At 38.4% G+C, this 12,018-nt stretch overlaps 1 protein-coding gene across 5 annotated transcripts in view; it reads right to left on the minus strand.

Moving 5' to 3' along the window:
* SMAD1 (SMAD family member 1) overlaps positions 1 to 12,018 on the minus strand; it is an 89,181-nt gene that overhangs the window by 12,603 nt on the left and 64,560 nt on the right. For all 5 annotated transcript variants that reach the window (XM_023227083.1, XM_023227076.1, XM_023227068.2 and 2 more), the window contains 2 exons: positions 6,460 to 6,717; positions 3,817 to 3,933 (listed from right to left, as the gene is read on the minus strand). In XM_023227083.1, coding sequence (XP_023082851.1) covers positions 3,817 to 3,933; positions 6,460 to 6,717 — 375 coding nt within the window. The remainder of the gene's footprint in view (positions 1 to 3,816; positions 3,934 to 6,459; positions 6,718 to 12,018) is intronic.

Genomic DNA, 12,018 nt, shown 5'->3' on the forward strand with positions numbered 1-12,018 from the left:
ACCCCTACCATAGACTTTGGCTCACCATCTAAAGAAACACAACAAGTGACAAGTGAAAAAATAAGTGGGAAGAGAACAATAGAAGATAGGAAATATGCCAAAGGTATTGGCATAAAAATGAATTACTTTTGGCAAAGACTAAGTATGCCTATGCTTATTCAAAGCAACGAAAATCAGTTTCTAATTATTGATAAAAAGTTACTTTACCTCATATTAAGTTGCCAATAACTATCACAGCTACAGTGTTGCTCCAGTTCTCAAACTCAGGAAGAAATCTTGCCAGCTGGCCATTCTTACAGAATGAATCATATCTTTCTCATCCAGATTTCATGCTAACTTCCTTATATTTGCTTTAAGTCATGCAGAGCAGGTGTGTTTTGTCTCTCCATTCCCAGAATGGGCCAACAATGGAAATTACCCAACTTTACTGACAGGATGCAGCTTGTTAAGTCAAATCTCTTAAGACTAACAAATCTCCAAACAGAACATGGTTCTAAACATTTGCAACTAAAAGGTTTTAAAGATGAATTCCTTCTGTAGTAAAACCTCTAGTACCACTGCTTTAGAGATTCCTGGAATACAAACCATATATTTCCAGCATACCAATAATATAATGATCTGAGGTTTATGAAGTCTTGGATGTACAATAATAAGAGAAAGAAAAGAAAGAAAGTCCACATCAGAAGCCCAGACTATAACTGCTAAGGGAGAAACACCTCTGTGTTCTTAACATCAAATTCCACAAATACTAAAATGCACTTTTAGAAATTGGTAAAAAAAAAAAACAAAAACAAAAACAAAAAAAAAACAAAAACAATAACACACACCACACACACACAAGAAAAAAAAAAAAAAGGAAAATACTCATTAAAAAACCCACATGTAAGTTAGCTGCTTTACATACGTAAGTAGTTAGCTAAAAACATACACTATCTTCCCTGCTTGCTAAGCAACTCTACCACATCAATTTGCCATAATCCAAAGAGCAAAACTTTAGTGATTTACCAGTGCCAAATCTTAAAGCAGACTGCAACATTATTAACAGAAGGCTTTTATCAGCTATCAGGATACTTCAAAATACTATTCATCTAGGTCAGAGGTTGATCAATTTTTTCTGTGAAAGGCCAGAAAGATTTTGTGGGCTGTATAATCTTTATCACAACGATCCAGTTCTCCCCTTGTAACACAGAAGCAGTCATAGACAATATGTAATAAATGAATACAGCTGTGGCCCAATAACGCTTTATTCACAAAAACAGATAGCAGGCTGAACTGGCCTGTGGGCTGTAGTTTGTTGACCCCTGCTCTAGGAAAATCACCAAAGGTTAAAAAGAAGTAAAAAAAAAAAAAAAAAAAAAAAAAAAAGGCGGGAAAGAAAAAAAATGGCCAACATTCCTTCCTCGTGAAAATACTGACTGACTATAAACTATAAAGGAAAAAAAAAATTTAAAGCTATTTAAATGAAAAAAATCTTAAAGCAATTTAAAGATCTGTTTCCTGAAATTAGACATTTTGGGTTTAGCAATAATAGTTACTGGGTCCACATGCTCCTAATAGTGTGGTACTGTGCCGATTCTCCCCTGGTATCCTGGTCTCCAAATATAAATTCCACAGATGTGTGAGATAAGGGTTACTTCCCCCAACCAGAGTGTTCATTGACAAAGAATTATGTTTGATAAGATGTTTAAGAGATAATCAGGAACCATAAAACACAGAGGTAATAAAAAAGATTTAAAAATCATATTGATTAAAATGGTGTACATTCCAATTGATGACACTGTACATCCAAGAAAGGTTCTTTGAGTTCATCACCAATTTTTTTTTTTGGGGGCGGGGGGGGGGGGGGGGGGGGGTTTTTTTTTTTTTGCGGGGGGGGGGGGGGGGGGGGGGGGGGACTGAGTTTTGCTCTTGTTGCCCAGGCTGGAGTGCAATGGTGTGATCTCAGCTCACTGCAACCTCTGCCTCCTGAGTTCAAGTGATTCCCGTGCCTCAGGCTCCCAAGTAGCTAGAACAACAGGCACCTACCACCATACCCAGTTAATTTTTGTATCTGTAGTAGAGATAGGGTTTCACCATGTTGGCCAGGCTGGTCTCAAACTCCTGACCTCAGGTGATCCACCTGCCTCAGCCTCCCAAAGTGCTAGGGATTACAGGCGTGAGCCACCACACCCAGCCTTCATCACCAATTTTTAAATCAATGTTTAGAGCAGTTTTACATTCACAGCAAAATTGAGCATATGATAGAGTGATTTTCCATATGTCCCCCACCCCCACACCTTCTTAGCCTCCCCCATTATTAATATCCCCCACCAGAGTGGCACATTTGTTGTAACTGATGAACCAACATTCATCCTACAGACCTACACCCGTACACCCGGAGTCTACAGTTTACATCAGGGTTCACTCATGGTGGTGTACATCCTATGGGTTTGGATAAATGTATAATGACAGGCAGTTACCACTGTATAATGTATCATAGAGACAAAATCAATTTTAAGTACTTAAAAATACAAGCAACTCCTATTTTAATAAGTATCTCCTATTTTAATAAGAAAGCACTAAGAATGAAATAAGACATACCTAGTAACCAAACTGCACTTTAACTTCAATTTGCATAAACATTATATAAATTGCATGATCCATGCCATGTGTTGAGTGCAGCAGCGAAGCACTTTCCTTCATGAGACGTTACTTAGGAACAGTTTTATCTGCCAGTGTGGCTGTGGATTCTAACAGATTCTCAGAGAGTCTACCAAACTCATTTACCTGAGTTCTCTGCTCACTTAAGTCTATGCTACCTGCCTATGCAAGGCTGGAAGAGTGACGGCGTCCTCCACCCGGTCACTGCTAAGAACAATACAGTGCTGGAATCAAAGACCCGCCCGTTACTGGAGGGGGAAGAAATTTTCATTTCTGCCTGCAAGTTCTTCAGGCTGAGAAGGGGAAAAACTTGTGCCTCAATTTCTTTCAGTAACAAAGTCAGAAACAAACAGCAAGAAAGAAATTCTATTAGTTTGTTCCAGTTGTAGTTACACACATAAAAGGCCTGAAAAATAGATGGGGTTTATGAGTATCTATGCTAATTACAGAAGAAAGCCTTTGGACAGCCCAGTTATACCAACTTCCAACTTTGGAAATCACCAGTGAAAACTCTACTTTAGTTCTGTTATACTTATGGTTTCTAAATACCATTTTGTTCATTTAAAAATACTCTTTTTGGCTGGGTGTGGTGGCTCACGCCTATAATCCCATCACTTTGGGAGGCCAAGGTGGGTGGATCACCTGAGGTCAGGAGTTCATGACCAGCCTGGCCAACATGGTGAAACCCCATCTCTACTAAAAATACAAAAATTAGCCGGGTGTGGTGGTGTGCACCTGTAATCCTAGCAACTCAGGAGGCTGAGGCAGGAGAATCACTTGAACCCAGAGGTGGAGGTTGCAGTGAGCCAAGATTGGGCCATTGCACTCCAGCCTGAGCGACCTGAGCAAAACTCCACCTCAAAAAAAAAAAAAAAAAAAAAAAAAAAAAAAAAAAAAAAAAAAAATTCATCATCAGTTAAAAATGATTAAGTATTAAAGATCTAAACAGATAACTGCAAAATTATTCTCAGGTCTTCATTAGTTAAGTCAGTGTATTTGTTCTTTAAATGAAAGACTTACTTGTTATCTAGGAATTCTACTCAGCTTCTCTTATCATTGGGCTCTATTTTTCTCAAATAGCTCTCTTTTTAAAGACGAACAACAATTTGTGAGAGAAAGCAACATCTGCACAAACTTTAGACTCTAAGAAAGGGAACAGGTAGCAATTAGTTTTACCTCCTCTGTTGATTTCTGAGGGCAGGGGAGGCGCCATCATGTTTGTGTCCATCGGCTGAGAGCCATCCTGGGTCATGGGGTCTTCAGGAGGCAGGTAAGCAGGTGGGGGCGTATCAGCTACAAAGTTTTTAAAGAAGTTATTTCTTAACCCTTAGTAAACATACACGCTCAAAACACATATCCTCTTCTGTACTGAAATTCTTAAGAGATCAAGTTGCCATTTCAATCTCCCCATTAAAAGACTAAAGGGTACAGGCACTGGCATTGATGTACAATTTCTGAAAAGTATTAACCATGCCACAATCATATACATTTTTGCCAAAATTCAGTGGGAGGAAAAATATTATACTATATGCCAGTTCTAGAAGCGGTTTGCCTATCCAGGATCATGCTGTTTAAAAGCAATCAGAAGAGTATTTTAAGCACACTTTAATATAATCTGCTTTGAGAGAACCTCTGCATTGCAGTTTCACTGGTAGATGGAAAACCTCTGAAAGCTTCAACGGACTTCTTAAGAAAAGGAGCCTCAGGGTCTTTTGCATTAAATCTATAGACTTGTAGAAAATTTACCAACTGAGTTTCATTATAGCCTACTGATTTGAACTGTTAATTTTCCATGACTTTAGGGAATCTGTTAGGACCACATTCTCCCTACCCATTTAAATGATCACTAGCTTTAAAATCTCTAGCAACAGAGTAATAGAAAATGAATCAGTTTGTCACAGCTATCTTCTATTTCAGAATTTACATATATGTTTCTTCTGGTAAATAAGAGGCAAACATGATTTTTTAAACAAAGAACACTAACACAAGTCTTGCATTTTCTTAATATAAAACAAAGGGTACAGGCTTCTCACAAATAATCATTTTCCATCCAAAAGCAAGTTCCTCACCAGTTATCATGAGCCCATCTAGCATACGTGACATAGTCTTGGAGACAAAATTTTACCTGAGGGAATCATGAATGCTTGGATAAGTAATCGAGACCACTCAGAGCAACTGTCAAATACACGTAACTCATGCTGTTCCTTCAGAGAGCCCCAGCGATTTCCAAGACTCACTCTTCAGCTGAATCATAACTCAGTAACTTCACATCCAGCTGCTAACAAGCAACGACTCATAGTACTGAGACAGGACCACTGGGATCTTCTCTGGATGCCTCTTTTGCCCTTTCTCCAGCTTCTTTTAATTTAGCCTCTTCCCTGCAGCTGTAAGCCTGACTTGGCTTTATCTCAAGTCAGGAACAAAGACAAAGAGCCTCCTCTGAGCCCAAGTCAATGAATTTCCGCCAAGAAGCTGGTGAAAATTTCACTGGCAACCTGTGGCATCAGCACAACCAAGAGGGACCTGATAATTCTTGATACTATTCTACTATTCCTACAAGCACCTCCTCCCATCTCTTGCAACTGTTTTCCATATTTTCGTTACTTGGCCTATGCCTTAATCTCTGACATCTAGGGACAAAGTGTAAATTCAAGCAATAATCTTTAATTCAATCTTGGGGCCACTGTGGGCTGCCGTCACTGCTCAAAAGTCTTCTGAAATGTATCTCCTCACCACTAACCTGCCCATCATACAGGTTAGTGGTGAGGAGGAAGGGAGTGAGGTAGACAGGAAGTCACCAGTTACTTTAATTTTTAAACTAGTCTATCTCCCAACTCTCATCCAAAAAGCTTTGGAGTGAAAACCAGACAAAGCAATGTGAAATAAACAAGATTTAAATAAAAGAAAGTAATAAATACATAAATAAAAGGAAGCAATATAAATGTGGACCACTTTTCAATTTTTGAAGGCCTAGCTCTGATGAATTCAAATTTACTTAAAAATATTTCAAGCAGCCTAATAAACACATTTGCCCAGTCAATTTCCCTTCCAAAAACATTAATAGATATTAAGTATATTTTTGTTTAGGGTATCCTTCTTAAGGTCTACTGGCAAGAAATCTGGCACTCTTTCTTTTTTGGAGATGCTTGCTCATTAACCTGTAACTTCAAAATATATAATGTCCTTATTAATCATATATTTTGATAACCATTACACCATCAGTTACGTCTAAAAAAAGAGGATAATTGTTTTTTGTCTTTGCTAAGTTGAACAAGCAGATGGTTTCCAGTACTTCTGTTGTAATTCCTTTGTTGTTAAAGTATATGTTTCTTGGGATTACATCATCATTTAAATGAATTTAATTAAGTAGGGGGTGGGATCATCCCTCAGGAAATACTTTTTCTGAGGTTGCACTTACAACAGGAGTTTTTTCCATGTATGAAAACGATGCTAATTGAACTTGTGCTCTCATAACAGCAAATGTGTGTAACACACTATTTTTCTTTTTATCAAGAGTAAAGACTGTAACAATTATGCCACTCCCAGAAGGATGCAGCTGTTTCAAAACCTTTTAAAAAACAAGGGAAAAATATAGCTTATTCAAGCATCTGTGCCTGACAAATAAAATAAGACATTTGCTTACTCGGCTATGAGGTCTCCTTTCTCCAAAAGTTGTACCCTAAAAGTGCGAGAGCACTATGTCTTATACCGGGACTGAAAACCTCCCTCCACTGGAGGTTGACCCAGTTTTTCTGTGACACTGTGATAACACTGTCTGATGTGACCACAGAACATCCATCACTGAACATTCCAACCTACCTGGCATCTGGAAAGGACTTCCTGGGTCTGAGCTGGTGGGAGAGTGAGGGTAGGTGCTGCTGCTGCTCCCAGGAGAGTTTGGGTAACTGCTATTGGGAGAGTGAGGAAATGGGTGGCTGTTGGGTTGCTGGAAAGAATCTGGAAAAGTGGCGTTGAGTGGCATGTGAGGCTCATTTTGTCCTAAGTTACGGAACTGAGCTAAGAGGCTGTGCTGAGGATTATATTCGCTGTGTCTTGGAACCAGCACAGGAGGAAGTACTAGAAAAAGGAAGGGAAAAAAGAGAAGGACAAAAATGAGAATGATGATCTATAATTACATCACAATAAAGTAAAACATAATCTGTAAGCAACAGCAAATTATCTGTTCCATGCCCTGCTGCCAACTCAAAAGCATCATTCATATGAAAAGCTATTTTACCCTCAAGAACAAATGCAGGAACAAATACAATCCCTTTAGAATCACTGATGACCTATGCCTGAGATTTGCAGTATTCACAAATTGCTCAAGGAAAGTTGGCAAAATACAATCTTTTAGGTTACAAATGTTAAGGTTCTCTCATTCTTAATTTTGTCATTCACTAAAAACCAAAGCATAATTGTTTATCACCATTGACACTTATACTTCACAGCCCCAGCTGGTAAGACTTCACATTTGAGTTAATGCTTATTGAATGATATGAATTATTCACCACAAGTGTTTTCAGCTGACACACTAGTTCACTTTAACACAAAAAAAGCAGCATAATAAATAGAGCTGAAGAGGTAAAAATCAGTGAACTGTAGAAAACTCAAATGCCATGAAGATAGTTATACAAAATACGAGGCGTTTTGTGGGACAGAATTTATCTTGAATCCTGTCCTAGGAGTCACACTTTATGAACATCTGTTTTCTAAGGATCTTACCCACTTTTCAAGAATCCTTACCACCACCTGTGAGGTCAAGAAAGAAACAGGTCATACAATTCACATTTTGCTAACTGAAAACTCAAGGTACAAAGGTGGCCCAATAGGCAGGCACCTGTTGAGAAGCAAAGGAAACAACTCCTGTCACTCCTAAATGCTCTATATTAGGAACCTAACGAGTTAATAATTGACATGGTCATCAACCTCCAGAAACCTCCTGAGGCAAAGCCACTATAAATATAATTATCCTAGAAAGGTAGGGCTAGCTAACAGTCAGTTACAATCCCTAGCCAGATCCTAGGGTTAGATCCTAAGTTTCCCTACCAGGGTCACCAGATGGATGCTCTTTAACAAAGGCCTTTGCAATCCCTCCAGCTCCTGTGGCCTCAGCTACAAAGAGAAAAGCAACCCATTTTATAAACTGCATGAGAGAAGAGATTTAAAACTTATGATTACTGTTGGTTGTTAGGAATCAGAATATATTTCCCCAAAGAAACAATATTTGGTGGCAATAGGAATTTAGCAGACTTTTGAGGGCTTTCCAGGGAATCTATGCATAATTTATATCATTTCTACAGTAAAAAGTGCTCTTAACACTTGGATTATCACTTTTTTATGAACTGAACATTGCTTTTTAGATAAAAATAGGTATTTTAAAAAGCATTAAAATTTCTCATGTGCTACATTTTATACCCCTATATAATCCCATAGCATCAGATTTGTTATTTCCCTATTTGATCCTTTAGGAACAAATCTTTTGAGTATATAATAAATGTATTTTCTTTTTAGTACAGTGATGGAATCTTCCCAAACCAAACCATTAAAAGCATAATTTCTTCTTCTACCTTTCAATAGTCATCTGAACTATAAAATGCTTTTGTTTTGTTGAAGAAACATTCCTGATAAGAGATCCCCAACGCCAATAAAAATTTATATTCCTAAACAGTTCAATACCTTTCAATTACCTTTGCAATGACAAACGTTCCCTTTTCTTTTAGCTGCTGTGACTTGAATTGCCATTTCCCAGCTTGCCTTTTACAGGCATCTAGCTATGGTCTCAATTACGATTTTTACCCGTAAAAGGGGGAAACATTGGCCCATAAACCCCTCCCCACAAATGCAGCACCATACAGCAACTAGAATCAATCGGTCATGTCATCTATCCTTCAGAGGACCCCTCCCAACCAAAACACACACTCACAGAGTCCATTAAAGTTGGTGCAAAAATAATTGTGCTTTTTGCATTTAATGGCAAAGACTGCAGTAACTTTGCACCACCCTAACACTTAGCAGAGCATCTGTTTTAGTAGTTCCTGTTTCCTAACAGTTTAGAACTGGAGACTTACTTGTTCCTACTACTTGCAGATTCAGGGAGGAAGAACTAGCCTTTGCAATGGCCACAGCAAAGGGCAATGTATTTCTGCTCCCCAAGTTGATAATCTGCATACGTGTTCCTCAAAATGTGAGATTCATCCAATGTTGTGTGTGTAGCATCTTGTTATGTGTATAAACTACAATTTATTTGATGATACAATTTTGTCTTCTGCTGATAAATACTTGGGTTGGGGAAAAGAAAAACAACCCAATCCTTGGGTTGTTTCCAGCTTGAGGAAGTTATAAAAACTTCTATGAACTTTAAAAAATGTAACTTATTTTGAAATAATTTCAAACTTACAGAAAACTGCAAGAGTACAAAGAACACTCAAATATCCTTTACCCAGATTCACCAGTTTTTAACATCTTGCCACATTAACTTACTCATTCTCTCTCCTCCCTTCCCCGGCCCCAGAACACAAATACACGTCTGAATTATCTGAGAGCAGGTAACACACATATCCCTTTTTCCTAAAGAATTTCAGAGTAACTCCCAAAAAGAACATTAACTTACATATACACATTTGTTATCAAACTTGGGAAATTTAACATTGCTGATTTTATCTAATATAAAATCATATTCCAACTCTGTTAATTGTCTCAACCATGTCCTATGTAGCAACTTCCTGATACAGGACCTAAGGCAGAATCACATATTGTACTTTGTTGTCATTATTATTATTTTTTTTTTGAGACGGAGTCTTGCTCTGTCACCCAGGCTGGAGTGCAGTGGCAGGATCTCAGCTCACTGCAAGCTCCGCCTCCCGGGTTTACGCCATTCTCCTGCCTCAGCCTCCGGAGTAGCTGGGACTACAGGCGCCCGCCACCTCGCCTGGCTAGTTTTTTGTATTTTTAGTAGAGACGGGGTTTCACCGTGTTAGCCAGGATGGTCTCGATCTCCTGACCTCGTGATCCGCCCGTCTTGGCCTCCCAAAGTGCTGGGATTACAGGCTTGAGCCACCGCGCCCGGCCTTGTTGTCATTATGTCTTTAGTCTCCTGTAATCTGGAATAGTTCTTCAGCATCTTTTTTCCTTCCTGCTTTCATGCTACTGACATTTTTGAATACAGGCAGTTATTTTACAGACTGTTTCTCAATTTGGGTCCCTCCAATGCTTCACCATGATTAAACTCTCAGATTTTTGGTTGGACTACTAGGTAAGTGGTATTATTCCCTTCTCAGTTCATACACACAAAAGCACACGATGTGTCTGCCTGTTTGAGGTTTAATCCTCATCACTTGGTTAAGGTATTGTGCATTTCTTCCACTGTAGACAGTTACTGTCTTTCCTTTTGTAATTAATAAGTAGTGAGACACAAGACTGTGTAAATATCCTGTTCCTCATCAAGCTTTATTCTCTATATTTAGAATCCATTTTGCTTGAATAAACTTTTGCTACAATGGTTGTGAACTGGTGAATTTTAACTCCATTATTCCTTAATTATTAGTCAGAATTCTAATAGGAGGACGTGCTTTTCCATCTCGTGTATATATACCTATATATAATAGTCATCAGTATGGCTTCATGGATTCTTAATCAATGAGCTATAATCTATAACTCTCTTTATTTTGATGGTGATAATGTCTTAGATTTGGCCATTGGGTGCCTGTTCAAGCTAGGCCTTGTGCCTTTGTAACATGTTCCAATTATTTGAATATTTCTTAATTTCTGGAACAAGACATTCCAGGCTTATCTCTTACCTTCCCTTTCCACCAGTCTAGGAATCTCTGGTTCCCTTTAGTGAGGAATAGTATTTAGAAACCAAAATCTGGGATGTGGCTGTGTTCTGTATGTTTACTGGAGCCACACTGATTCTAAGCCCTGTGTGTGTGCGTGTGTGTATGGAAATTGGGTTATGCTGTTACATTCAAGTGTAAGCCAACTCCACAGGGTTTTCATTTGCCTTTCTCTATTTCCTATCTGTATCTCCTTACTTCAACAGTGAGAACCTTGGCTACCAACATCAAAGTATTTATGAATGTGCTTAATTCTACAATACACTGAAAAAGTTTCAGAAATTATAAAATAAACCTATTAAGTTTTGGGTTTATTTTCTTTAATTTTTTTTTTTTTTTTTTTTTTTTTTGGTATACAAAGTACTTGGATTAATTCAAATTCATTTAAAATCTACTTGGATTCATCCCCTTTTTCAGTGTTATTTTATTACTTTGAAATTTTATTCAATTTCTCCCTTTCACAGTTAGTTTATTTGAATACATCTGTTGCTGTTTGCACTTAGTTTTAGGAATTCCCCTCTCTCATTCTTGTTGACTTAATTTTACTTTGTAAATACAGACAATATTGACATGATTTTAAAGTCAAAACAATATATTCCCTACTCCGTCCCTTCTAACTTAGTCCTCCAATTTTAACGTCCTCAAAGGGTCACCAATTTCCTTTTTTTCTGGTTTATCCTGTGTTTCTTCTTGAAAAAAGCAAGCAGATAAATGGATGCTTTCTTATTTCATCTTTACTGCTAAAAAGAAAGGTAGCCTGCTATATATGCTCTTTTGCACTTTGCTTTTTTCACCTATATAAGAGAAATAACTTTATATTAGTGCACAGAGGTCTTCCTCATGTGGTTTGACAGATAATAACACCAAAGTTCATTTAACAATCTCCCATATCTGGCCATTTAGGTATTTCACAGTATTTTGCCATAAAATGTAACACTGCAATCACTGTGCATATATATGGTAGCATTGTCAAAGGTGTATCTCCAGGGCAAATTCCTAGATGTGGAAATGCTGGGTGAATGGGTAAATGCATATATAACCTTGTTATTGTCAAGCACCCCTTCCCAATGGTTGCACCATTTTGCACTGTCACACAGGAGTGCCTTTTTCCCACATCTTCCAGAATAGAGACTGTCAAGCTTTTGAATCCTGACAACCTAATGGGTGAGAAATGGCATTTTGGTGTAATTTTAATTTACATTTCTCTTATAGAGAAAGTTGATCATCTTTTCATGTATTTCAGAGAGTGCTTTTCCATCTTTTTCTGTGAACTGCTGGCTTATGCCTTTTGCCCATTGTTGGTATTTTCACCCTTCATTAAAAACAACATACTAGGGGGCGGACCAAGATGGCCGAATAGGAACAGCTCCAGTCTCCATCTCCCAGCGCGAGCGACACAGAAGACTGGAGATTTCTGCATTTTCAACTGAGGTACTGGGGTCACCTCACTCGGGAGTGCCGGACAATCCGTGCGGGTCAGCTGCTGCAGCACGACCAGGGAGAGCTGAAGCAGGGCGAGGCATCGCCTCACCTGGGAAGCGCGAGG

Source organism: Piliocolobus tephrosceles, chromosome 3 (assembly GCF_002776525.5).
Source record: "Piliocolobus tephrosceles isolate RC106 chromosome 3, ASM277652v3, whole genome shotgun sequence".
Lineage (NCBI taxonomy): Eukaryota > Metazoa > Chordata > Mammalia > Primates > Cercopithecidae > Piliocolobus > Piliocolobus tephrosceles.